This window comes from Podarcis vaucheri, assembly GCF_965113315.1.
Source record: "Podarcis vaucheri genome assembly, chromosome: 13".
NCBI classification, from domain to species: Eukaryota; Metazoa; Chordata; class Lepidosauria; order Squamata; family Lacertidae; genus Podarcis; species Podarcis vaucheri.
In genome coordinates this window covers 54,903,826-54,931,778 of record NC_138751.1, presented here as the reverse complement: position 1 = coordinate 54,931,778, position 27,953 = coordinate 54,903,826, and the positions used below count along the sequence as shown (strand labels likewise).

The 27,953-nt window shown below is 43.3% G+C and overlaps 1 protein-coding gene and 1 long non-coding RNA gene across 4 annotated transcripts in view; one reads left to right on the top strand and one right to left on the bottom strand.

Moving 5' to 3' along the window:
* Positions 1 to 1,178: 1,178 nt before the first annotated feature.
* Positions 1,179 to 24,261, bottom strand: LOC309516425. Its single transcript, XR_014212907.1, has 5 exons — positions 24,168 to 24,261; positions 22,633 to 22,725; positions 11,258 to 11,448; positions 9,284 to 9,358; positions 1,179 to 1,265 (listed from the first exon to the last, which is right to left on the bottom strand). It is a non-coding gene; the product is annotated as an uncharacterized lncRNA (long non-coding RNA).
* The window catches only part of COL15A1 (collagen type XV alpha 1 chain), a 127,395-nt gene continuing 123,297 nt past the window's right edge, over positions 23,856 to 27,953 (top strand). The window contains exons 1-2 of one of the 3 annotated variants that reach the window (XR_014212796.1): positions 23,856 to 24,104; positions 24,209 to 24,291. Coding sequence is in view for 2 of the 3 variants with exons in the window: in XM_082194712.1 (XP_082050838.1) it covers positions 24,094 to 24,104; positions 24,209 to 24,291 (94 nt within the window). In the remaining variant the exon portion in view is untranslated. The remainder of the gene's footprint in view (positions 24,105 to 24,208; positions 24,292 to 27,953) is intronic. The other 2 variants (XM_082194712.1, XM_082194713.1) reach the window with 2 other exon arrangements.

Below are 27,953 nucleotides of genomic sequence, written 5' to 3'. Positions count from 1 at the left end.
TTTGTCTAATACAAATTGATCTCTGATCCTGACCACCTCAGACAGAAACCTGGCAACGGCCAAAGTCACACTGGGAATCTTATCGTCTAGTAGGAACTTGGCACAGAATTGGGCAGATTTACTTGGTGGATTTGCCATTAGTGGATTAATCAGATGTTGCCGGGCCTGTTTCTGTAGCCTACAGGACAGGAGAATGTTCTTCATGCATTCTGCTTCCTGATTAGCACATCACCAGCAAATCTACCTCACAACATTTCAGCGGGAAACACATTAAGTCTTAGTAAAAGTCTATGATAATTGGCAACTGATCCAGCTTAGTCTGAGTGGGAATCTGCCTGCACAACGGGGCTTCTCCTCCCAGCTGCAGCCCCCCCCCAAAAAAACAAGAACCCTGGGGCAGATTCTGGGCCTGTGTGGTGGGCTGAGGGGGGGGGGAGAAGAGAAACGGGGGGTGACGTGCGAATGGGCAAGCCTCATTGGATGCCACCATCCCTAAGGCCTTCCAAATTGGGCTCAAATAGTCACTCTCTGGTGCTGAGCAACAATTGTCCCTGAGCAGACAAAGAAGCCTTGTGAAATGGATATCAGGGAACCCGCCCCTTTTCCCTGTGCTATTCAGTCTGCCACAATTTAATAACGATTGATATAAAAGTGCATAGGATCGCTAGTATAATTACTGGGCAGACTTGGAGCACTTTGTTTCATCAGGTGAAAATGAAATGCCCATGTCTGATATGCAGAGCCTAAATGTTCATATTGGAAAAATGATCACGTTGGTTCTTCATTTACATATTTAACCCAGTGTATCTCTTAGAGGCAGGGATTTGGTTTAGAGAACAACAGGAGGGCTAGCATGTATTTGTATTCACACAATATTAATGCCAATCTAGTTGGTGTTTACAGGATACCTTACTATTTACATTTTTAAAGAAATTAAATTCCGATTTATTTATTTTTAGAAAAATCCAATTTAAATCTGACTTTCATCCACCCTGTCAGACACAGACCCTTTAGCCTTAGGCTTAGGGCTTGTCCCTTCTCCCAGCTTCCAATGCTGTATGAGTTTCTTAGCATTGAGGCAGAAGAAGCACAGCTCATCCCAACAGCTTTGTAATAGTCACGTGCAGCTACCCTTCTCGAGGTTCCTGGTCCCCTTCCCATTACTCCAGAAGTAGAAACTCCAGGATGCGAAGACAAAGTGCAGTGGATGGCGTGGGAGAGACTAATTCAGGGTCCAACGGTCAAGAAGGCGGTTTCTGCACATGCTGTAGAGGGAAATGAAGGGCAGGTAAGGTTCGTCTACCTGGGAAGGGAGCCCATCTATTTTATTTTATTTTTGAATTTGCATTTTATTTATTTGTTAACATTCTTATATTACATCGGTAAACATCATATTACATCCCTGGTAGACAGATTCAGAGTAACACAAGAAATATTATAAATCTGCTGGAATACCTGGATTTAAGAATCGATAAGCCGGCTGTTTTAATGGCAGTGGACTTGGAGAAAGCCTTTGACAATGTATCCTGGAAGTTTATGAAGGGTATGTTGCAACAGGGAGCCCATCCAGGAGAAGGAAAACCACCCTCATCCTCCCCTGCCTTGTGTGACATCTTCAGGAGAAGAAAAGGCTAAGAAGTAAACTCTACACAAAAACAGAGCAGAGTCCCTAAGATGGTGGAATGGCGCCTCGTACACCTTCCCTCAACTCCCACAGCCAAGCTGGTGCCAAATGTATTGCTCTGCTTTCCTTTGGACCACAACAGCGAGGCTGAGAGGGAGGTCTTGATGTCTGTGCAGCCCAGGGACCTCCACACACACTGCCAGACTTGACTTCATCCCCGGAGGTGCACTCCATTGCCTCTTGAGACAGACAGCAAATCAAAAGTACATTAAGTTTCCTTCAAGGTCGTCTATCAAAGGACTTACTTCAAATGCGCTGAAGAGACAAGTGCTATCTGAGTCATTTGCTCCTTCTGATTGTGAGTTTTCTGAGGGCAACATAACCTTACCTGGCAGCAGGGCTTTTTTAAAGCAGGAACTGAAAAAACCTCAGGTGGGCTCCATTGCCATTATAAGAGGACAAGGGAGGTATTTGTGGTGAGTTCCAGCACCTCTGTTTCTAGAAAAATAGCTCTGACCTGCAGTAATATAAAGCTTGCCCTCTCAAAATTGGAATCTAAGTGATAAACTCTATTTGTTATCGATGAGTCACTTTCTCTTAACTATCATCTCTGCAACATGAGTGCTGCAGTTCAGGGTCCCGTTGGAAAACCTTTAATAAAGAGATGTCTCCAGAACAAACCTTTCCTAGATGGCTGCTTTTCCAACAACTTCTTGATAGTTATCCCTCAAAATTGGGGAGGGTGGGCAGCCTGGACTGTTATTCTATGTTCCAGTCATTTGGCGTGGTACCCTTGAGAACAGCCAACTTGGCTCCTTACCTCTCAGTTGTTTTTTGGGTAATCTGAGGTGCCACCCCAACCAGCCCGCCTGGACCCAAATGATTTTTGTTTTCTGCTGCTCCAGAGAAGCGGACACGGAGCAATGGATCCAAACTACAAGAAAGAAGATTCCACCTAAACATTAGGAAGAACTTCCTGACAGTAAGAGCTGTTTGACAGTGGAATTTGCTGCCAAGGAGTGTGGTGGAGTCTCCTACTTTGGAGGTCTTTAAGCAGAGGCTTGACAACCATATGTCAGGAGTGCTCTGATGGTGTTTCCTGCTTGGCAGGGGGTTGGACTCAATGGCCCTTGTGGTCTCTTCCAACTCTAGGATTCTATGATTACAGTTTAAATACAAGAGAGAAAGGGGGGGGGGGACACAAGAGAGACAACTCACAAAAAGAGTGTGTGACCTAGTTTTGAAAACCATGGTCATGATATAATGAAGAGAAGTGGTTTTTTTGAGGGGGGCGGGACGCAGGGGTACGCATGCCCCTAAATATTTTGTGAACCTAATGGGAGAAGAAACTAAAAATTTAATTTTTGTTTAGTTTCTTCTCTAGCACAGTGATTTGTCAGTTCCATTGCTACCCCTAATGGCAGCCTCATTTCCTGTCACAGTCTTTCCTCAGTCTCAGATGGAATGAGAGTACCCCTAAACCTTTTTTTAGAAAAAAAGCACTGATTAAGAGGACAACTATTGGGTAAGGATCCAACAAACTCTTTAAATAATGAGCTGGTTTGGCCAAGAAGAATGTGGAAACTGAGTTCGTGTGTGCTGAAATTTGGTCTATACACTAGGGTTATAACTTTCCAACCTCATGTTCCTGTAGCTTAGTTAGACGAACTTTTGCCTAAAAACAAAGGAATGAACTGTCATAGAATCATAGAATCATAGAATCATAGAATCATAGAGTTGGAAGAGACCACAAGGGCCATCGAGTCCAACCCCCTGCCAAGCAGGAAACACCATCAGAGCACTCCTGACATATGGTTGTCAAGCCTCTGCTTAAAGACCTCCAAAGAAGGAGACTCCACCACACTCCTTGGCAGCAAATTCCACTGTCGAACAGCTCTTACTGTCAGGAAGTTCTTCCTAATGTTTAGGTGGAATCTTCTTTCTTGTAGTTTGGATCCATTGCTCCGTGTCCGCTTCTCTGGAGCAGCAGAAAACAACCTTTCTCCCTCCTCTATGTGACATCCAAAGCTTTCCAAAGCTTTCCATTTCCAAAGCTTTCGAAAAAGTCACCCCAAAATCAGTAAATCAATTTTTGTATATGTAACTGTATAATGTAATATGCATAGTACAGTATGTATTATAATATAAGAAAAACAGATATTGCAAATTTTCTAATACAGTACTTGAATAATGTTTTGTACATTGTCCATCACTTCTTATTGCTTAGAATAAATTGAGGTTGCAGTTTGCCTTTGTTTCTGCTGCAAGCACCATAAAGTTCTCGCATCGCTTTGATTGCGCATTCTTTCTATAGACCAATATTTGGATTCTTCTAGAACATTCTAAACAGTTTTATGAAGTTCCAGACAGCTGTAAAAGTTCTAAACAGTTCCATAAAGTTTTTTAAAGTGCTAATACCTATGAGTAGTAACATTACATATACAGTGATTCCAACTTTTCATTTCGCAGTGACCTTTCTTCACAACTGAGAAGTATTAGTCCCCTTTTTCTAAGCAAAAGTTCATCCCTTTATGATACAGGAAATCTTTTTTAAAAAGAGTCAAAAAGTTATAGCCCTAATATACACAAACCCAAAGTTCCTGAATTCTTTTATTGCCACAAGTTATAGCCTTCCGTTGTGCAAGGCAACTGTTCCCTGCCCGCTGTAAATGTTCAGACACACTTAGGTAATTTCCAGATTCCTCTGCTACCAAAGAGTACACAGCACATTAATAGTTAAACCTGTTTTTTCCATCCATGCAGTAAGGGAGGCTGAAGCGTTGGCAGCCCAAACACGTTGCTCACTTATTTTCCACTTACGGAAAAATATTTTTTCCTCCTTGTAGCCACTAGGTGGCAGGTGTCCACTGAATAAGAGACAATTGCCAGAGAATGTGAAGTCTGTTGGAAACTGAGAATGTGGAGGCTTTGCTTTTTCTGCCTGCTGTGACTCAGTTATTGCACTGCACCACTCATTCCTTCGACATTTTGAACACTGTCTGTCTGGCCAAGATGCACTTAATGTTTCATTATTAGGGGTATCTGAAGAAGTGTGCATGCACACGAAAGCTCATACCAAGAACTAACTTAGTTGGTCTTTAAGGTGCTACTGGAAGGAATTTTTTTATTTTGACTATGGCAGACCAACACGGCTACCTATCTGTAACTGCAGTCAAGACTAAAACATCATTACTTAGAAGAAGAAGAACCCAGAAAGATAAGCCACAAGAAGCAGTAAAAACCAAAGTTCACCCAAATCATTAAGAATGGAAGGATTTCCTTTAAAAGATGGGGCAAGGCAGAACATCAGAAGTCTCTGCATTCCCACCGAAAAAGCCCGAGAGCAGTGCAAGGGCAACAGCCCTTGAAATTCATGTTGAACCCACGAGCAATATTGCTGGGTGGCACCTTAGGAGAACATAGAATCATAGACTTGGAAGGGGCCCTGAGGGACATCTAGTCCAAGCCCCCACAATGCAAAAGGTGCATTGTCTTCCAGATGTTGGGATCCAGCCCGCAGCCCCCGTTCCTGAATATTGTCTGTGCTGGCTGAGGTTGATTTATACGCCCACGTTTTCAATACTATAGTGGATAGACAGAATGATAACAAGAGAAGCATTTGCCTTTTCAGGCTGTGAAGAAGCAGGCTGCAGGATGCAGTCGGCTGTTACTTCAACAAGTACTATGGTCTCAGTAAAAGTTTGGAAAGTGAACTCCACCAGCTGCTTGAGCCAAAATAATTGATTAATGTCGGCCTATGCAAAGTTTGAGCCTCTGCAGGATAAGGGGAGGCGGAGGGGAGGGGAGCAGAAATGCTTTGGATTATATCAACTCAGGACAACCATAAAAACCGAAGGGAACAGCTGAAATTGACGTCACCCGGACATCTTCTGCTCTGCTCAAATTGGTGATTTGGGTTAGCGTTGTGGGTGGCACAATTATTCCTGTGTTAAAATTCAGTTCCACTGAGCTGACCCTCTCTACTACTTTCCTGCCTCTTGTTATTTTGGCAATTTCTATACTGCTTAAGATAAAGAAATATCTCTTTAAGTGTTGCTTAGCAAAGCAAAACAACAAATGTTAGCAGAGATACAATACAGCCATTCATGCCCATTATTAATCAATGCTAATATGAATCCCTTCTTCTGACACATTTCCCCATTCAGCACCTTGCAGTCTCCTGGCTCTTGCCCTGGACTCCACCTCAGCTCTCACCCCAGCACACCTGACATGCCAAGATAGATATTTGTCCCAAGAGAGAGGCTACTGTGGGAACCCTCTTCTGGGGCCATGATCCATAGGCGGATTTGCTTGGGACCATGCTCTATGTGTTGAGAGCTGCTGTGATGTAGTGGTTAAAAGTGCTGGATTAGGACCTGGGAGACCAGGCTTCAAATCCCCACTCAGCTGCCATGAAGCTCCCTGGCTGACCTTGGGCCAGTCATAGAATCATGGAATTGTAGAGCTGGAAGGGACCCTGGGGGTCATCTATTCCAACCCCCTGCAACGCAGGAATTTGGTTCTCAGCCTGACCGACCTCACAGGGTTGTTGTGGGGATTAAATGAGGAGGGGGAGGACCATGTAGATGCCATCTTGAGCTCCTTCTTAGGTTGACCACAAACTTGACATGAGCCAACAGTGTGACACGGCAGCTAAAAAGCCAATGCAATTCTGGGCTGCATCAATAGGAGTATAGCATCTAGATCAAGGGAAGTAATAGTGCCACTGTATTCTGCTCTGGTCAGACCTCACCTGGAGTACTGTGTCCAGTTCTGGGCACCACAGTTCAAGAAGGACACTGACAAACTGGAACGTGTCCAGAGGAGGGCAACCAAAATGGTCAAAGGCCTGGAAACGATGCCTTATGAGGAACGGCTAAGGGAGCTGGGCATGTTTAGCCTGGAGAAGAGGAGGGTAAGGGGTGATATGATAGCCATGTTCAAATATATAAAAGGATGTCACATAGAGGAGGGAGAAAGGTTGTTTTCTGCTGCTCCAGAGAAGCGGACACGGAGCAATGGATCCAAACTACAAGAAAGAAGATTCCACCTAAACTTTAGGAAGAACTTCCTGACAGTAAGAGCTGTTTGACAGTGGAATTTGCTGCCAAGGAGTGTGGTGGAGTCTCCTACTTTGGAGGTCTTTAAGCAGAGGCTTGACAACCATATGTCAGGAGTGCTCTGATGGTGTTTCCTGCTTGGCAGGGGGTTGGACTCGATGGCCCTTGTGGTCTCTTCCAACTCTACGATTCTATGATTCTATGAAAAGGTGATATATAGAGGCAATAAGTAATTGTGTGTGAATGTGCATTTCAAGGAGGGCTAAACAACCAAGGTCTAGTCAGACCTCCAGATTAATTCTGTTAAATAGCAAATTAAAAACAGATGCATTTTGTTAAATAACCGTCAAGCGTGTCAAATGCCTCTCAGTGTTTAAAGGAATTGTATAATGTAAAATTTCCCTTCTCCACTAGAAGGATTTAAACATGAAGAAACTCTTTCTGGGTTGCAACTTGGCAACTCTCCTGTCCAAAAAAAATATTCAGTGCTTGAAACAGGAAAATAAAAAATTAAGTTGGCTCTTTCTCTGCATTGAAGATATGTTAGGATCTGTAATTTTGTTAATGCCTTTTCCTGACCTTTGACTCTGGACTTCCTGAAAACCTTCTCCCCTGTGTATTGTAGTCATGATTCTTCCATTCCTAGTCAGCAAAGTTCTTCTCCCCTCACTACATTTTTGTTTAGATTTGTATATGCAATTTTTTTTCCTGACGGTTGGGAGGGGGATGAAGGGAATAAGTAAAGCAATGCTGAACATTTTAATTTGGGGTATGTCAGGGATTTGGACAAATCCTGGAATGAAAACCCCCAATGTGGGTCACTTTGAGAGATTGTGAGCTTGTCTGAGCTGAAATGAAATGAAATCACTCTTCATTTTTCCAAAACAGGGTGTAGATTTGAACCCTGAACTGAACTCAGACTGAATCTTGCACTTTTCTGAAATTCTGAAGAGGGGTCTGAACCAATTCTTGTGGTTGGCGCACACCCCTAGTTTTAAAGCGCTTCCTTCCAGTTAACAGATTTTTTTCTTCTTTGGGTAGGGGTACAAAGGGAGTACTGTTTGCTTCTTACATTTGTACTGGGTTAAAAAAAAAAGATTCAGCTGTAAGAAGTGGAAACTATAAAAGTAAATATTTCCATCTAACGTTGCAGAATTGAAAATACTAAGAAGCTCTAACTGGGTCAGTGCAAATTCACCACGGAGCCTCTTTGAACTGCGGTTGTGGAATTCTCTGCTATAGGATGTCCTAATTGCCCACCAACATAGATGTATTCATGTTGGGTATTAGACAACTTCACAGAGTAGATCTCTCAATAGCTATTAGCCACAACAGCCCAATAGACCTTGATCCCTGGGGCATTATGCCTCTGAATGCCATAATGCCTCTCCATGTCTGGTCAGGGTTTGCAAGAAGATGCTGGACAAGAAGGTTCCTTAGTCTGATCCAGCCAGGATCTGCTTATGGCGACTAAGATAATGAGCATGAAACACTTTCTGAACTCTCTTAGAATGCAGACCCTCCAAGTGTCCCTATTTTCCAGATACGTCCCTGATTTACAGAAGCTGTTCAGGTTTCTGATTTGAGCCTTAGGATGTCCCTATTTTCTTTTCTTTTCTTTCTTTTTTTTAAAATGATATTTATTAAAACAAAAGAATTGCTGGAGGGTATGGAGTTATCCGATTCCCAAGCCGTCTGAAGGCAATCCTGTATAGGGAAGGTTTTTTTAAATGTTCAGTGTTTATTATGTTTTTTTATATGTTGGAAGCTGTCCAGAGTGGCTGGGGCAACCCAGTCGGATGTGTGGGGTATAAATAGTAAAATTATCATTGTGGAATGGGACGTCCCTATTTCCATCGGAGAAATGTTGGAGGGTATGAGAATGGCACCCCAAAATGCTACTGTTGTGGCTGCAGCCATATTCTTTGAGAGTAGAGATAGCAATTTCTGATTCCACATCTAGGAATTCAAATGCCAAAAGCTTTTTCGGTGAGCAGCAAGTATCCAGTTAATTGGTCTGATGAACAAGAATATGAGTTAATTCTTTGATGATGAGAACACTTTCTGGATAAAAAGAAAGGGTTAGGAAATCTAGCCTGGCAAGAGGGGTAGCGACTTAATAGAGGGATGATGTTTATTACTCCAAGGGGCTTTGTGTAGGAGTGGTAACATTTGTTCTGCCTCACTCTGCTCTCTCAGGGATGCAAAACTTTGAAATGTTGGGTTAGTGCCCATGAGAACCACGGCAGCAGCCATGCCCCCAAAAGACAGCCGGCAGCCTTAACCTGTTGCCAGTTATTACTGGGTTTTTGTTTGCAGATGCACAAATTATGTGTGATATGCATTAATACCTCTGCAATTTAACACTCACTAAACAAAGCTTTCACACACACAAACAATTCACTTTTGGGAGCTTGAAGTTAATGCAGCTGTTTGAGTTTTCTTACAGCTAGAGGAACCTAAGTTTGGTATAAAATATGGACATTAGCTGGAGATGTGCTATTCTATAAAATAAAAGAGGGTTATAAAATCAATTTTAACACAACAAAATTATTATGGATAAAATTATTCTATAACATTTTAAAACCCTGTTAATTACCTCTGTGATTTTGCTGTTGGTTTTATTTCTCACTTAGGAAAGACATTAACTGCAAACATTTCTTCACTATTTGACCTGTGAAAGTAAAAGAATTAAAAAATAATCATTAATTTTAAAAATGAAAGCAATTCACTCCATTTCCCACAGTCCCCCATGCCAGTGGCTACAGGCATAGAATCACTCCTTAGTTAGGAATCATTCCACTGTGAACAGTTGAATAAGCTTGGCTGAATAAAAGTTTGATTCACACAGGGCCAGCCCACCCGTGAGGCAAGGTGAGGGACTGCCTCTGGTGGCAAGATCTACAGGGGCAGCAGATCCCAGGGTAGATCTTTATTCCCCCTTTGTTCCTTATGTAGATCCTCATCTACCCTTTCTTCCCTAGAGAGGAGGGGAGCTATATATGTATATTTTAAGATTGCCCAGGTCAGAAAGTTTACCCCAGATTTTGGTTTCAAATATTTAGCATGTGACATTAAATAAGCTTGGTAATGTACGTACGGTAGTTCCAAATTCGAAATACCAAATCCTCCTTCTTTAATTTGTACTTGCATTTTTAGTAATGATATTCTTGGAATTAAAGAACCCTGCAGACATTTCCTAAACAAAAAGTTTATTTCTGGAAAACATTTTTTCCAGATATTACACACAACAACAGACATTGGGATTAATGGAAGTATGTTCATTGCTGTCAATGGATCTACTCTGTGTATATCTAACATTGGATATTGTCCTTTCTTTCTCGTTTATCTATTCTACCTGTGTTTGGTTGAATGCTCTTAGAAATCTCTTGCAACCAGCAGTCGGGAAATTTTCAAGTGGCAGCCTGGTAAGTAGCTAGTTCTTGCTTATAGATAGGGAAAGGGTGGTTCTGAATGGTTCTAAATTAGTTGCTTCAGAGAGTGGCCTTTCCCAAAGTGGTTAGTGCTCAAATTAAAGGTTAGAAACTGCTGCAATTACCCAGGCATCCGTTTTCCTTCTGTGAAACAGTTGTGTATTTTTAAAACTTTATTTTTATTTTTCAAATACAAAATAACAATGGCTGCTTCCAGACCCATTTGTTGTGGGATGTGTGGTCCTCACGCATGCTTCTCATGGTTCCCACATGTCAGGGAACTGCCATCGGAGGAACAGGTGGTGGAGGGGCTCACGGAGGCTGGGAGAGACCCAGCAGCTGAAGCAGGAACCAGCAGGGGGAGAGGTGGGTCTCTGAGGGAAAGTGAGCAGGAGGGATGGCTCAGGGACACGTCCAGCGAGAACAGTGGGGAGGTTTCTGGACCTCCCATAGGGAGACCCACGCCTCGCCGGAAACTGTCACGCCGCGAGTCCAGAAGACGTGTTTCCGTTAAGGAGCTTTTATGCTGGAAGCGATTCTGAAAGCAACCACTGTCAGAATCTGCAAGTGACTAGAGGAGCCATGTCTGAGGGGCTCCGTCACAGACAGAGGTTTGTGAACTTGCATAGACTCTGAGGGACTACGATTTTACGCACAAGCAGCTCATCATCCCATCACACCACACAACAAAGTTGTCATCAAAATGCCAGCTCTTACTTCCGCCCTCTCCCCCCAGTTTAATCTAGATTGAGCCTTTTCGGGGTCTGGGTGTGTGGATTTGATAAAGATGCTTCTAGATGGGGCTTAATATTGTAAAGGGTTTTTTAAACAGGCTGCTGGCAACAGTTTTTTTTAACACATCATGTGCATGCTACAAAAACAAGTAAACCCATGCCCGCCTGAGGAGAATTCATCTCACAACAAACACCCAATATTGCACAGCAATAAAATATTATAAAGGGCCAAACAAATACTTGAACACAATAATCGTTCCCTTTCAAATAACATGATAAAAAATATATGTACAGAAATGCAGATCAGAAGCATGCCAAACCTGGCATATTGGGAACTTCAGTATATTCCCGGAAAGCTGACAAAATCATTAACACATCAGCTGGAGTAATTTTTCCTCTGCTTACTTCAGTTGAACAGGTAAGTTTTCTCATCGCCAAAATATGCCGGCATGTGTCTTGAAGCAAGTGATGCAGGGCTTCCAGCAAGAGATTGGGTGCATCTCACAAGGAGTAGGAGGAATATGCTTGGCAGGTGTTTTGCACACCTGGAGGGGAGGACTTTAAATTAAATCCTGCAGGGGGAGACCCATGAAATCCTGGAAGAGAGAATGATACCATATATACAGGGGGCCAGTGAATGAAGCCAGGAGAACTATGAGAGTGCACTACTATGGCTGCCACACGTCCAGGATTTCAAAGGCGGAATTGAAAGGTGGTGCTTTGTCCTGGATCTTAGGCAAGTCATATGGCAACCCTGACATTACAATATGCATGGAAAAACCAATAAAGGAGAAGTCAAGATGTAAATACCATTGTTTCTACACCAATATGCAGAGAATAGGAAATAAACAGGAAGAAGATGATATATTGACTTATGCAAGAAGGCAAACATGATTTAAGAGGCATAACTGAAACATGGTGGGGTGAAATTCATGTCTAGAATATAAGGACTCTGTTGCAACACTTGAACTCATGGGCAGCCAAGAAAGCTGAATGTTGGAAGATTCAAGACAGATTTTTAAAAAGTGCTTCTTCACCATGATGGCAACCAACCTGGATGTCTTTAAAAGAGGATTTAAGAGGATTTAAAAGAGGAGGAGAGGGCTAGCGATGCCTGCAGCTGGAGGCAGTAAAAACCAGATGTGGGAAACGATGGGAGGTGAGAGTGCTTTTGTGCTGGTGTTCTGCTCGCTGGTTTCCCACAGGCATCTAGTTGGCCACTGTGAGAACAGGATGCTGGACTTAGACGGACCACTGGCCTGATCCAACAGGCTGTTCTTATGCTCCTTATGTTCTTATGTTCTTGCCCTGCTATTTCATAAAAACACCAGAAGAGCCTGCACAAGAAGCCCATATAATCTAGCTTCCTGCTCTCACAGTGACCAACCAGATGCCTGTGGAAAACCTGCAATGTCATCTCCCAGAAGGTGGAAGAAGTTACCAGAGGATCAGCTCACCTTGGGAGGGACTGGGTAATTAAACCTTTGCTCCCCTTCAGTCTACCTGAGAAGCTCAGCGTCTGAAGAAGCTCTGCTGGTTGCTGCAGCTTAGCTACATGGCTCCCACAAACCTCGCTTGACTTCCTATACCAATAATTTCGGAACTTTCACTACTTTGTAATGCAGCCAAGTTTTACTGCCTGTGCAAATGTTTCCAAAACTGCATGGAAAAGCACATGAATTTGACCTTTGGAGAGTTTGTACGTAAACCATTTTTAACTTACCAAATGTGGTCTTTTTCTATGCTAGGGGATGAGGGAAACTCTGGAAGGAACTTAGAAGGGCATATTTTAAAGATCTAACAACCTATATTATCCATGCTTTACTTTGCTGGTTGATGACGTGAAGCAATGCATACAGTGGTGCCTCGCAAGACGAAAATAATTTGTTCCGCGAGTCTTTTCGTCTTGTGATGTTTTTCAGCTTGCGAAGCACGGTCCGTCGCAACTGCGCCTCTTCAAGCGGCTTTTTAAAAAAAGCGCAAGACATTTTCGTCTTGCAAAGCAAGCCCATAGGGAAATTCGTCTAGCGAAGCAATGCAAAACCGAAAAACCCTTTCGTCTAGCGAGTTTTTCGTCTAGCGAGGCATTCGTCTTGCGGGGCACCACTGTATTTTGGGTAAATCAGACCACATTATTTTGGAATTTGTGGTGCTTCGCAAAGGGAAAGCTGAGTGCTTATTATTTAGTCTTATTACATGAGGATAATGGGAAAGGGAAGCAGGCTGTGGTGGCTTCATGGGAAAGAAATGCCAAACTGCATTCGAGGTTTTGCTTTCCCATAGGCTGCAATAATCTCAGATTTAAGAGGGGCAAATCAAATCAATTGCCCAAGCACTACAGCAGCAAAACCAAACCAGAGAGAAAGTGGCTCTCCATACAGGGGAGAGGAGTGTTATTTTGGTTTCTTGACGCAGGTACTATCCTAACTCACCAGATCTGTGACCACAGTTAGAACCGTTGGCCTAGACAAGCTCACTGGCTTCTGGAGCAATCATTAGGAGAGACAGAGATGGGCGTGATTCTTGCAGGAAGCAAAGCATTGAGCTTTAGAGGGATAGCAGTTCTTGTGCTTTCTTCTTCCCTGTGGTATCATAATCTTATACAGATGTTTCTCTTTATTATTTTCCTCCTGCTCTTTCCAACTTTGTTTTGAGCACTTCCTTTTGTCAACAATATTTTCTCAGACATTCATTATCTCTCCGCTTGACTGTATTCCTTTCAAAAGACTGAAATTTTAGAGTGGTAGAATAAAGATTCTGAGTTCAAAACAAATGTTCAAATGAAGCTAAATTTCCCCCCTCTAGGTGATGGTTGGGTGGGACGCGGGTGGCGCTGTGGGCTAAAGCCTCAGTGCCTAGGGCTTGCCGATCGAAAGGTCGGCGGTTCGAATCCCCGCGGCGGGGTGCGCTTTCGCTGCTCGGTCCCAGCGCCTGCCAACCTAGCAGTTCGAAAGCACCCCCGGGGGCAAGTAGATAAATAGGTACCGCTTACCAGCGGGAAGGTAAACGGCGTTCCGTGTGCGGCTCTGGCTCGCCAGAGCAGCGTTGTCACGCTGGCCACGTGACCCGGAAGTGTCACCGGACAGCGCTGGCCCCCGGCCAATAGATGTGAGATGGGCGCACAAACCCCAGAGTCTGGCAAGACTGGCCCGTTCGGGCAGGGGTACCTTTACCTTTAGGTGATGGTTAAAATAATTGGTTAAAATAATGGTTAAAATAATTCTGATGTTGAACACTATTCAAACTAGCATAGTTTACTAACTGCAGAGAAGCTGAATGAATTATTTGCATTTGTCTTCATTGCAGAAAATGTAGGGAATGAATCCCTGTGCCTGAACCAACTTTCTCAGGAAGTGGGTCTGAGGAACTGAGGCAAATGAATCCAACAGCAGGTACAGGTAGCCTCCTCCTGAGAGTTCACAAAGAAGTGAGAAACTGCTGGTCTCCCAACAAAAATACATATCCCCAAGGTCAGTCTCCATAGCCGAGGGCTGGAAGGTGGCCAACATAACATCGTTTTTTTGAAAAAGAGATTCTGGAAATTACAGAGTGGTTAGCTTAACGTCTAACCAGGAGAACTGGAAGAAAGCTTCATTTATTTCAGTTTTTAAGTTTTATTCAGTTTAGAAGTCTTGTGCTGTACAAAGGCTGAGAGCTCAACTTACAGTAATTCACTGACATGCATAGAATATAGTTTTGCATCTTAAAACAAGAAAGAAAACACAGACATTTAAATAAAAAAAAATGTAAATCCATCACTGAGAAAATACTGCTTGACTTGGATGGAATATAAGTACAGTGGTACCTCGGGTTGCAGATGCTTCAGGTTACAAACACTTTGGATTACAGACTCCGCTAACCCAGAAATAGTACCTCGGGTTAAGAACTTTGCTTCAGGATGAGAATAGAAATCGTGCGGCGGCAGCAGCGGGAGGCCCCATTAGCTAAGGTGGTACCTCAGGTTAAGAACAGTTTCAGGTTAAGAACGGACCTCTGGGAAGAATTAAGTTCGTAACCAGATGTACCACTGTACTTGGTAAAAAAGGGGCATGGTCTCTTAACAATGTGCAGCAGCAATTTGTAAATACCATGTATAACCATGTTTATATTCTAGATAAGTAATTAAATAGGGTAAGCAAACTACTGGCTTTTCCATTGCCGTGTGAGGAAGGGGTGGAAAAAGAAAGGGGAGGAAAGGAAGAAAAGGGAGCGTCTGGACATAGAATCATAGAATCATAGAGTTGGAAGAGACCACAAGGGCCATCGAGTCCAACCCCCTGCCAAGCAGGAAACACCATCAGAGCACTCCTGACATATGGTTGTCAAGCCTCTGCTTAAAGACCTCCAAAGTAGGAGACTCCACCACACTCCTTGGCAGCAAATTCCACTGTTGAACAGCTCTTACTGTCAGGAAGTTCTTCCTAATGTTTAGGTGGAATCTTCTTTCTTGTAGTTTGGATCCATTGCTCCGTGTCCGCTTCTCTGGAGCAGCAGAAAACAACTTTTCTCCCTCCTCTATGTGACATCCTTTTATATATTTGAACATGGCTATCATATCACCCCTTAACCTCCTCTTCTCCAGGCTAAACATGCCCAGCTCCCTTAGCCGTTCCTCATAAGGCATTGTTTCCAGGCCTTTGACCATTTTGGTTGCCCTCTTATCACATGGTTACCACTTGGGTGGCAAGTGGTCACCATGTGATAAGACTGAAGACCCAAAGACACTATGGACTTTGCAAACTATTTGTACGTGAATACATATGTAGATGTCATGAATAGTTCCATATAAAGTCATGTTTAGCAGGTACAATCTTCAAATGGAAATGATTGTTCATATGTGTCATCTGAAGAAGTGGTATCTGAAGAAGTGTGCATGCACACGAAAGCTCATACCAATAACAAACTTAGTTGGACTCTAAGGTGCTACTGGAAGGATTTTTTTTTATTTTGTTTCATACGTGTCATAATAGTTATCTAAATGGCTGAAAAGTTCTTAGGTCAGATCTGTGTTTTCACTTAATGTTTTCAAGGGCCGGGTGAGTTTTTCCAGGATAGCAAAGGGCAGCACTTTCTTAAGCCAACTGTCCTCTGTGACATTTAAGATATATTTCCAATTTTAGGCAATTGCAAGTCGAGCAGCGACAAGAGGCTTCAAAACAGCCGAAGTTGCCCCTTTAAATATAGACAAGAAACATAAAGCTGGCTCCACTTGCATATTATTATTATTATTATTATTATTATTATTATTATTATTATTATTATTCATTACCTGCACTTCACCCTAATGTCTCAGGGTAGCTTACATTATCAACAATGGTACCAATTTCAGAAATTAGATGATTCCACAACAGTAACTCCAGCCTGAAAAATAAATTCTTCATTCCCAGACAGCCACATGATACATGGAATCACTAAAAATGTCTGTGTCTGGACCAGAAATCTGTCTCTGGACAAACGCCGGCTTCCTCGGCCTGAAAAGCGAGATGAGCGGTGTTATGTACTGAAGTTCTCACCCTGGGCCAGCAGGGGGATACTGTAGATAGTTATGCAAATGAAGGATCGAAAGTGACGTTCAGTGATTGGATAGTTTTAGAAAGTTGCAACAGTTATGTTGTTCTGGAGCTCTATATAAGCAGGCTGACTGAGCTCTTCAGTTCAGTTCTGTTCCAGCTTACAAATAAAGAGCTGCTTTGGAAGAATCACTGTGTCGTCTGATATGTTCACCCACAACTTAACACTGGTGACGAGGATGGGATTCGAACCCACCCATGTGACTGGACTTAACTGTCCAGGGGTCTTTTACCTTTACATTTTACATGGAATCGCTGCTATTTTTTTAAACCAAAATGCCAAGAAGTAGTGGCTCCAGCATCCCTCACCAGGTAATAATGACTGTAAGATTAACAGAAGCCAGTAAGTGCTTTATATGTTCCAGCTGAAATTCAGAAAACTGGTAGGCCTGAAGTGGAAATTTGATCGACTCCCCGCAAGCTCATAAAAAACATGTTTGTTCATCTGCTACTGGTGCCTCAGAAATCATAGCCTGTACATGAATATATTTATCTCATGTAGTTAGAAATTGTTGTTTAGGATTTGTCCATCTCTGTGGTTCCAATGTGCAATATCTAGTTATGCTTTTGCTTTTTCATGAGCTGTTGCTGTTGTGGGAAGTCTGAGATCAGGGATGGGTGTGCTGTCTAACCACAAATGCCATAGCAAAGGAAACATTCCAGTTTCTTGCAGGACAAAGTGCTGCATCTATGCACCAGAGAGTCCTCCTGTATAATAGACAAATATCCAGAATTACACTAGATTAAAACTAAAAAATAATGAGAGCACATCCCTCCAGAATGAGGCCACAGAGATAAGAGTATGTAATGTCTGAGTCTCCACCACTGGAAGTCCCAGGCTCAGGGAGCCCCTTGATCCCACCTCCCCGTTGATGTCCTCCAGAACATGTCTGCACTTTCCTCCAAAGAAGCAAGTCAAAGAAGTAAGTCTCCTATGTAAGAAAAACCAGCGCTGCACTTAATGATGAGAGCAAAGCCTGCTGTTGTCCTTGAGGCTGGATTTGGACCCAAGTGGTCTGTGCAGCACACAAGCCTGTCCACAAAGCATGCATTCTAACAGGGGCGGCAAAATGGGAAAGTGCCTCCCTGTCCGTCAACCCTTGTCATCCCTGCCGAAGCAGCCTCACTTACTGGGATCGTGCAGCTGTGACTTCCAGGATCTGGCAAGATCTGACTAGAACCCTACAAGAACTTGCACAGAGCCCTCCATGCAATCTCATGGGGCTCTCCCGTGACCTCACGGGGTGCTCTCAAGATCTCGTCCAAACCCAGAAGCAGCCACAGCCACTTCTCGCTTCTCCAGCGGCTGTGGCATTGGGGGGGGGGGTGCCTGCAGAGGGGCCCCTTGGACTCCATTGCCTGAGGCAGCTGCTGCCTCAGTCTATCTCATGGATAGGCCGGCTCTGTATTCTGATGATGAGCATTTTAATAGCTTGAACTAGAGACTGACTGACACCTATGAGCTGGACACTTTGGTTTTCCATAACTATTTTCTCTCTCCTGCTGCAATGGAAGCAATGATTTCTAGTTTCCACAGAATGTATTGCAGGCTAGGGGAATCTAACTGTGACTTGACCGAAGAAACCTCCTTAGGAGGTCTATTGCTCCAAAACTGCCTATATTGTGCTTTGCCCGAGCCACTGTCCACTTGGGCCCCAGGTGCTTAATATTAATATTAATTGCTGTTTCATTCTCTTGCTGGCAAAAGGTTGTACAAAACAGATATTTTGTCTGGTAGCAGGCAGTTAAGACTCAAGATGATTTGCAAATAGTTTGTTCTCGTGAATTTTGTGAACCACCCTCACATCAACGGATGAAGGGAGGTATACGAATTTAATAAATAAGAAAACCTTATTTCTTATTTATTAAATAAGAAATGGCAGGGGGTTGGACTTGATGGCCCTTGTGGTCTCTTCCAACTCTATGATTCTATGAAAACAATAAAACAATGGAATATGAGAAACCATTGACCAAAGTTACTGGGGTTGCTTTGTAAACCGTATTTTGCTGTACATTTCATTAGTTTCCTGCACTAGATTCCTCAGGGACAGGCATTCCAGCCCTCACCTGGAAACTGAGTGGTGGGGATGGAACAAAAACTAGGGAGGGAGCCTGAAGTTTGGCAGGAGAACATTGCGTGGAAAGGAAGGGAGGAGCACTGGAAAAAAAAGTTGTTGGAACATAAAAAAGGAAAAGTTATTTTTGCCACTCTGGCTGAAAAAGAGACACAGCGCTGGGCAGAGGCAGCTTTCAGGCACCCCGTTCAGAGTTTGTGAGTTGCACCAACAACATCTGCCATCTGGGCAGGAGGGCAGGGCTGTTGCACCTTCAGTGACTGGGTAGGAGAGGGAAGTCCAGGCCAGGCTGTGGGGCTGACAATAGACTTCGCTTTTTCAGGAGGAAAGCCATAGCAAAGCCACTCCTAAAAGTGGCCAGTGTCACATTTGCAAACAAGGAGACCCCTTATTTCGTCAAGTATGCAGAACAATGTTTGGCGTTCATAGTTCTCTCCCATTTTATTTGGTCTGTTGGAATGTATATGTGACATTTAATCTGAATGGAGCCTTTCAAGGAAATATATGGCCTTATAATAGTCAGCATCTATTGCCAGAGGTATTTTTAAATGTTGCTAGTTAATAAGATCACTTTAACAGCCATGACTTCCCCTAAATAAATCTGGGAAATTTTGTGCATGCACATGCATTTAATTTTTAAAAAACCATATAACAATCTTTTTATGGAAAGCAGCCCAAAAATGTCTTGATTTATTAATATCTGGAGAAACTGTACATTTAACAATCACACTCTATTTGTAAACAGTTAAAATGCCCCCAATGACATTCTGCATCTTCAAAGTTAGATGAGTTAGAATCCTAGCAGTGAAACGAGAATGTGTTTCAGCAGGTTTTTAAAAAATGTGTTTTTATACTAGTTTAGTCTTTCACTCTCCAACTAAACAAACCTACCGTATGTAATAATACCTTGTGGCAAAAAAAAAAAAAAAAAGAGAGAAGAGAAGAGGAAGATGATCTTAACACTTAATAATAAAAGAATTTGCAAGAACTTTTTAAGCATTTGAAATTTATGCCACAAAATTCTGTAAGCCCAGGTTCTTGTTTACAGTCTGCATAGTTACTTCAGCTTTAAGGTTAAACACAAAGCTCTGCTCTGGAAAAATTACTTCACATCACAGAACCATAAAAATCAATGTAAATTAATGTAAAATTCCAATATTTCTGCTAAAAAATTCTAAACCTACTTTAATATGCTTTTGCAGGATGAATTATTTTCTTTACAACAATGTATACAGGGCAAGTGGTTTCTCCAGAATGTATATCAATATTCACTTGCCATTCTTGTTCTTTTTGCCATTATAGGCAAATCCCAAACTTCCTTTTGAGCCATGCTTCTAGGCACAGGTCCAGGTTTTAAAGCTCCATCTCCAAGCATGTTGCTCTTTCGGTCCTGGCGCTTTCCCCAGTAAAACCTGCATTTTACCACTGCTTTCCCCAGATTGCTGTTTGCTCTGATTCAATGGTAAGACATGGGTTTTCCTGGGGAAAGCGCTGGGACAAAAAACCCCAGATTGCTTTAAAGTACAGATCTGTGCATGGAAAGCACAGCACAAAAGGAAGTCTGGGTTGGCCCTAAGTCACTCTTTCCAAAGAGGAATGTAACTTTCGTTCTCAGGTCCCATCTATACTACATGGGGCGTCGTTGTCAGGTTCTGTCAGGAGTCCATGTTCCCAGCTTGATAACACAGTAAGCGTAGGTAATTAAAAAGGAGGATTTATTGCAAAAACAAACAGATAGCTCCAGACGGCTCTAACAAAGCCTCTGGCACCATTACTCAAGATGACCCTTCTGAAGACTCCTTCCGGGGTTGACAGATGATACTGGACTTACGCCCCTTACGTCTCTTGTTTTGCTTCCTATCTAGCACCCCTCCCATTCGCCAACTCTTCGGACTTAGTGGATCAGCTCCAACCTCTTCCTGTTCTGAGAGGCTGATTCTGAGACTGTTTGCTCCTTTTTGTGCTTCCTGCAAGCTTTTGCTGTGTTCTAGCCTGCTCTCAGCTACTGTCTTATCACCCTGCCCGTTAAGGTAGGGAAGAGCAGAAGTCTGCAGCTGCTGGCTCTTCCCTGCCTGACTTACATCTAGGCCTCTCTGTTTCTGGCTGCTTTCTGCAGTTGGTTGCAAACCTTCACTTGGAGCTGGCTCATTCCTGACAGTCGTCTTGAATTCCAGCAGAAATCAAGCACGTCTCCCCCCGCAGTCTGCGTCTAGCCCAGCTCTGACAAACTTCAACTCATGTCTTTGTCCTTCTATCTACCAGCCTGCTGAGGGTCTTTACCAAGAAGCTGTTCTGGCTGGTCTAGCAATTGAATCCTTGCTGGATCCAGGAACCAGAAGGGACTCAGTTAGTGCTTTTTTTCTGGAGGTACGCAGGGGTATGCATATCCCTAAACATTTTGTGAATCTTTGTACTTTTGTCCATTTACTGTACTTATTTTCCCTGATTTGAACTATAAAATGGTGATTTTCTTGAGTCAAAGGAAGAGTACCCCTAAACATTTTTTTAAAGAAAAAAAGCACTGGGCTCAGTAATAAAGCCTAACACCCTCCCAACTCACAACAGTATTTTATTCTGCTTTATTTTATTTTTTGTAATTGCTTTTGCTAGATTAAATAAATGAATGAATAGGCATATCACAGTTAATAAATTTTCAAATTAATTAAATTTCCTCAATACATTCAGCAGAAATGGCCGTTCCACATGGTTAAACCATCTTCAAAATAGTCAATGAGATCAGTGTGACTGATTTTTTTTTAAAAAAATTAAAATATTATTATGTATAACATTCAAAGCTCATTTTGAATATACTGGCCTACAAAGTTGTTCAAGCGAGCTGCCAGGAGGGCTGACAATATCTTTGCATCTTGGGGTGATGAGATCCCAGCTGACAAGGATCTTTCCCCAGTTTGGCCAAAACCACCAGTCTTGCGTCTTTCCACGAAGGTGGTGTCTGTTCTCCTTCCATGATGACATTAATTAAATGCTTAGTAAATTGTGGAACCAGTGAGCATGTTTTACAAAACTCACTCGGAAGAAACGGAGCTTTGCCCCCTTTTAGTTTCTTGATAACTGTGTGCACCCTCCAAAATTGAGTCATCTAGGCACTCCCTGAGAAGTTGACTGATAAGTTGTAGATTATCCCTATCAATAAACATTTGCATGTTTTGAAAGTCCAGGTTGCCAGTCAAATGTAACCCAAGCCATCCCCTGCTCTGTGGGCCCTACAACCCCTAGACCAGGCATGTCCAACTGGTTGATGTCTATGGGTGTCTGTGGTCGATTGAGTCATCCTGATCAATCGTCCTCCCCCCCCCAAAGGTCAACAACTAAGCTTATTCCCCCCCCAAAAAAGGTCAACAACTTTGGCTCATCCTCCGCCCAAAAAGCTCAACAACTCAGGTCTATCCAATGGGTAGATCACTGCTACTTTATTCATAGTGGGAGTAGATCGCAGTCCCTTGGAAGTTGGACATGCCTGCCCTAGAACACTAGTTCTGCTCAAGAGTAGACATTTTGAAATAGATTGGCACAACTAACAGGTTTGTTCATTTCAATGGATCTACTCCAAGACTTATTTGAATGCCACCCCTTGAGTATAGAATTGTACCCAACTATATCTGGGACACGGGTGGTGCTGTGGTCTAAACCACAGAGCCTAGGGCTTGCCGGTCAGAAGGTTGGTGGTTTGAATCCCTGCGACGGGGTGAGCTCCCATTGCTCGGTCCCTGCTCCTGCCAACCTAGCAGTTCAAAAGTACGTCAAGTGCAAGTAGATAAGTAGGTACCGCTCTGGCGGGAAGGTAAATGGCGTTTCCGTGCGCTGCTCTGGTTCGCCAGAAGTGGCTTAATCCTGCTGGCCACATGACCTGGAAGCTGTACGCTGGCTCCCTCAGCCAATAAAGCGAGATGAGCACCGCAACCCCAGAGTCGTCCACAACTGGACTTAACGGTCAGGGGTCCCTTTACCTTTTTATATCTTGAAAAGCTCATATTTTCACTCTGCAGGGTCACAGCATCATTCTGCACTTGAGGAACCAGCCCCCCTCTCTGCCCCAGGCCCCTTTCACTCTCTTCGGTGCTCAGTGTGCCAGCTTCTCCTCCTCCTCTTTCCAAAAATGGGGGTGGGTACATACCTTTCGTACAAAGTCATGTAGATCAGCAAAGACGTCAGATTAGGTCCAGACTTTAAAAACAACTTATTTTGAGCAGGGGTTGCACACAATCAGCTATATGTGGGGGGGGGGGGAGGAAAAAGCTCTATTCAGAATGCTTTAGGGTGGGGTAAAAAAAAACATATTTCTCATGGAAACAATTCTGAGGCTTATCAATGGTGCCACTGTTGCAGTGATATTTAAAACATGCATAGACTCTGACATATACACACAGTTCAGCCAGATCAAGACAATTCATTGAGGGAGGGGAAGAAGCAGAAGTAGCCTGAGAGAACTCGCCAGCAGCAAGTGTATAATTCTGCTAATACCACTTAGCCGTGTTTGTGAATTTAAAGTTGGACGGTTGTTCTGAGCATCAAGTGCAATTTCAGTGTGATATCCAGAAGCGACTTGGGTTGACATCTTTGGAGGGGAGTAATATTTCTGTGCTTTTAATCTCAATATTCAACTATAAATTTAGTAGCTGAAACTTTTTGTGGTATGATACAGTGATGAAGCATGAGGTGCTTCAAGTTTAGAATACTTTCCCCTTATACAATAGCAAAAGACCCCCTGGGGTGGTGTTGGAGAGAAAGATTTGGAAGAGACAGTCTTACTCTCATAGCAGAGTTGGCAATTGCTTCAAGTACATTAAAACTTGGTTAGATTTTGCATCTGCCCTCATCCACCTTTAACAAGCGTTACCCACAAAAATACTTAGGCTAGAATAAATTTTTACTTAATTTTTAGAAAATCATTTATGATTTGCCTATTAACATACACAACTTTAGACAATGTTCAGTAAACCAGAAGGCATCCTTAAAACCAAGAAATACAAGTGAGAATGAAGAGTCTGATCCTGTGGGAAAGCTCTCTCTCATGTCAGCCCAACTTAAACACTTGATTTAATGCTCTTTTGTGAAACTGCTATTCCTTTTGGGAAGTTCCTCCTGTGTCAGCCCCGCTGAGACAGGAGCTGCCACAATTTCCCAAAACAGCCGTGAACATTAAAAAGAAACATTGCTTTTTATCAGAGGATGTTAACCACAAAGGGAATGCAGCCCTCAGAGAGAGAATGAGTTGCTGAGGAAGCTTCCCGAGTCGTGGCGATTGTATTGCTGTCATTTGATGGGAAATCTGAGGACAGACAAAAATATAGGAGGAGCATGAGGTCCTGGACTTAGCTGTGAGGTAGAAGAAGAGGAGCTGGAAGATGGTGGGTTCTGTAAGGAAAACATAGCAGAAGGAGTCGGATTTCAGTGCTGGGAGCCCGGCTTGGAGGCTTGCAGTGACTCACTGAGAGCCAGCCTGAGAGAGAGCTGCCTTTGTTCCACTTGGGCTGAGCGCTGGTGGGGAAGAAAGCAGCTCAGCAGCCGCCTCTCTCTTCCCCAACTCCAGGCAAGCAGTTGAACCTGTCTTTGGCTGAAGACTGGCTTTTGCAAAATGCTTCCCAGGTAAGAACCACCACCTTCACCCTCGCCACCCTCACATGGAGGCACTGAATTGTTTCACCTCACCTCTGGCTTCCTTCCTCTCCCTCTTTCCCAATTTTCTCCAGTCATTCCCGGGTGCCCTGGAATTTGCTCCTGCTGCTTTTGGGTTCATTGCTCCCTGCCGGTCTACCAGCTCAGGTCATAGAAGGTAAGAACCTCCTCTTTTCCCTTTCCTAGTTCTGGGGAGAGGGGACATTCTGAAATCTGTCTTTTTACCAGCGATGTGAGCAGGAAATGTGCATAGGCTTGGAAACGGGACGCTGAGGGCTTCTGCCAGACAACTTTATCAAGTGTTTGGAATGTCAGAAACTTACAGCTGTCATTCATTCTGGCACTTGAAGGATTACAGCAGAACTGCACACTAAACAGAAAAACTCTTTTAACCTTCATTCTGGTGTCAGAAAAGCAGGAAGGATTGCTCCGCATGGCTCAGAGAATGCAGAACAAAAGTATGCCTGAAATGGTATAACACTTTGGTGTAAGGAATTTTTCAAAGTGTCAGTGACCTTTAGGGGCATGGTGATGTGGAGTTTTAAATACTTAATGGGTATTTTAATTCCTGTGTGTGTGCCAAACCCAGCATTTTAGGATGGGGCAGGCTGTCATCCTAATAAATAAATAAGGGTAGGCAGGCAGATTGTGCCCTGCAGTTGCTCTCTAATCACCTTTAAAAATTACTGTGCATATCACTTGGACTTTTCCCTAGTTAGGGAAGCATATGGGGAGGAGGGGAGGCTATTTCTCTTCATCCTCACAGTAATCAAGGTCGGCTGGACAAAAAGAAAGAGAAACTGCCTCAGCATTGCCAGCTGTTTCACTGCTGATAAAAGTTTTAAATCTGGCTCTCCCTATTCCCAGTCCCCATGAAATTGCTACCTGTCAAGGGGTCTTCACAATTCTTATCCATTCTTGCACCAACTTTTTAAGTGAAGCCACTGTTCCCATTTCACAGGCAGTGAACTAAGTCTTAGAGCAAGTCTAGGAAACCCCTGGCCCTCCAGATGTGGGCTGCACCTCCCATCATCCCCGCCCCCTGGCAGGGCATTGGATGCCAGCAACATCTGGAGAACCACAGATTGGCCACCCTGACTAGTAAAGGTAAAGGGACCCCTGACCATTAGGTCCAGTCATGGCCGACTCTGGGGTTGCGGCGCTCATCTCGCTTTATTGGCCAAGGGAGCTGGCGTACAGCTTCCGGGTCATGTGGCCAGCACGACTAAGCCACTTCTGGTGAACCAGAGCAGCACACGGAAACGCTGTTTACCTTCCTGCCAGAGTGGTACCTATTTATCTACTTGCACTTTGATGTACTTTTGAACTGCTAGGTTGGCAGGAGCTGGGACTGAGCAACAGGAGCTCACCCCGTCATGGGGATTCAAACCACCAACCTTCCGATCGGCAGGTTCTAGGCTCTGTGGTTTAACCCACAGCGCCACCCGCGTCCCTTGGCCACCCTGACTAGCCCAAACCAAATTAGGTCACATTCAAGGTTTAATTAACCACGTATTTCACAAAAGTAATCGACAGAAACTGTGTACTAAGCTGCAAATGTGAGTCATCTGTGGACTCGGGCCTTCTCAGGGAGGCAAGCGTGGGTGTCCACAAAAATAATTCACGGAAGGCAAAGGTGGCTACAGATTGCTGACTTTACTGTTTGCAGTCCTTATATGGTGTTTTTTTAAAAAATTCATTTTACAATACAGGGCAAGGCACTCGAAAGATATACAGTTTCAATCTCTCCATTGAACAATACTCTAGGACTCGACACCTATACCTGCTAAGGCTGAATTTCACACCTTTTACACAGAAGCTGCCTTTGCTTATACCAGACATAAAGTCCAAAACCAGTCATACTCTTTTTTTGCTTTAAGCTGGTCTGTCTATACCATAAAGAAACATACACAGTGGTACCTTGGTTCTCAAACTTAACCTGTTCCAGAAGTCCGTTCCAAAACCAAAGCGTACCAAAACCAAGGTGTGCTTTCCCGTGGAAAGTAATGCAAAATGGACTAATCTGTTCCAGACTTCTAAAAACAACCCCTAAAACAGCAATTGAACATGAATTTTAACAAGACCATTGATCCATAAAATGAAAGCAATAAACAATGTGCTGCAGTCACACAATCAATCAATCAATCAATCAATCAGTAGCTGAACTGGGTTCCACACAGTCACAAAAAAGAGCCACAAAAACAAAACGCGAGATAAATAGCAAAAACAGACAGACCTCAGTGTAACACTCAAAACGGAAGTGTGGCACTCAAAATGGAAGTGTAACACTCAAAACAGAGCATGTTTGGCTTCTGAAAAAAGTCCGCAAAGTGGAACACTTCCGGGCTTGCAGTGTTTGGGTTCCAAATTGTTTGAGTAGCAAGGTACCACTGTAATGCAAAGTGGATCATTCATTGGGGGGGGGGAAATGGACCGTGCCCAAAATGGTCAGTAACTTTTATATGAACTTTTTCTATAGACACTCAACAAACACAAGTCAGGGTTAGGGTTGGCGGGGGGGGGGGGGGAGAGACCAAACAAACCTAAGTCAGACCAACTATCTTCACTCATTGTTGAACTTCACTCATGTCTTCATAATGTAAAAATAATATTTTTTAAAATTTATATCCTGCCCATCTGGCTGGGTTTCCCCAGCCTCTCTTGGCGGCTTACAACATATATAAAAACACAACAAAACATCAAACATTAAAAAACAAAATATCCTATACAAGCAATAAACAAACCAATAAATCAATAAAAACCAATAATAATAATAATAACCACAACAACAATAATAATAACAAACAGTTTACAGTTATACCCAAATTAAGAGAACCGCCAACCCCAGCTAAACATTTAACCAACACCAACCTGACAAAAATGAAACAGAGGAACCAAAATTAGAACCATTTAAAGCATTTTAAAACTTTTTAGCCAGTTGCCCCACCCCAAGAGTTGTTCCAGCAATGTCCCTCCGGCCTCCCAGGAGCCTCTTTTAGCTGTTCAAGGTGAGTCTGGGCCCCGCCCCCTGGGCCAGGTGGAAATGGGCCTTGCAGCAGGGAGCGCTCTTCCTTCCAGCAGAAGTCTTCATCCTACACAAAGTGTTAAAGGATTATTCAGGTGTGCATGTTGTGACTGGGAGGGAAAGTACTAAAAGGATGACCATTTTAATAGCAGGTTCCAATAGTTCAGTAAGGCTCATGTTGTAAATATTACACAGTGATGGGGGTATTTATCTGGTATATCTCTTTGCTCGCAGCTCATACTAAACAGATTCATCCACAAAGTTTTCAGATTTGAAAAGTACCTGACAGGGGCTTGAAAGCATTTTTCTTCAGTGTGAGATGGTAGTCTCAACAAACTGTAAGCAGGTTGGTTTTTATATTCAGTGAGGTAATAAGTACATCCAGGTACGGACTGTAGATGGACCACTGGCTGAACTCTTTTGTGGATTAGTTGTGATGATTGGCATGGTATTTCTGCTGAATGGTTTCTCTACATCCCCTTTATCTGCCAGTTTCTTGCACTTCTCTGTTATTGCGCTAAAGGTCTCCTCGCTAGTTTCCCTGTGTGGTTCCATAATTCCTAGGAACTCTTGTTTATGTGCTTTCATTTTCATTACATTTAACTTTACAGATATGGGATGCGGGTGGTGCTGTGGTGTAAACCACTGAGCCTTGGGCTTGCCAGTCGGAAGGTTGGCGGTTTGAATCCCCATGACGGGGTGAGCTTCTGTTGTTCAGTCCCAGCTCCTGCCAACCTAACAGTTTGAAAGCACGTCAAAGTCCAAGTAGATAAATAGGTACCGTTCCGGCGGGA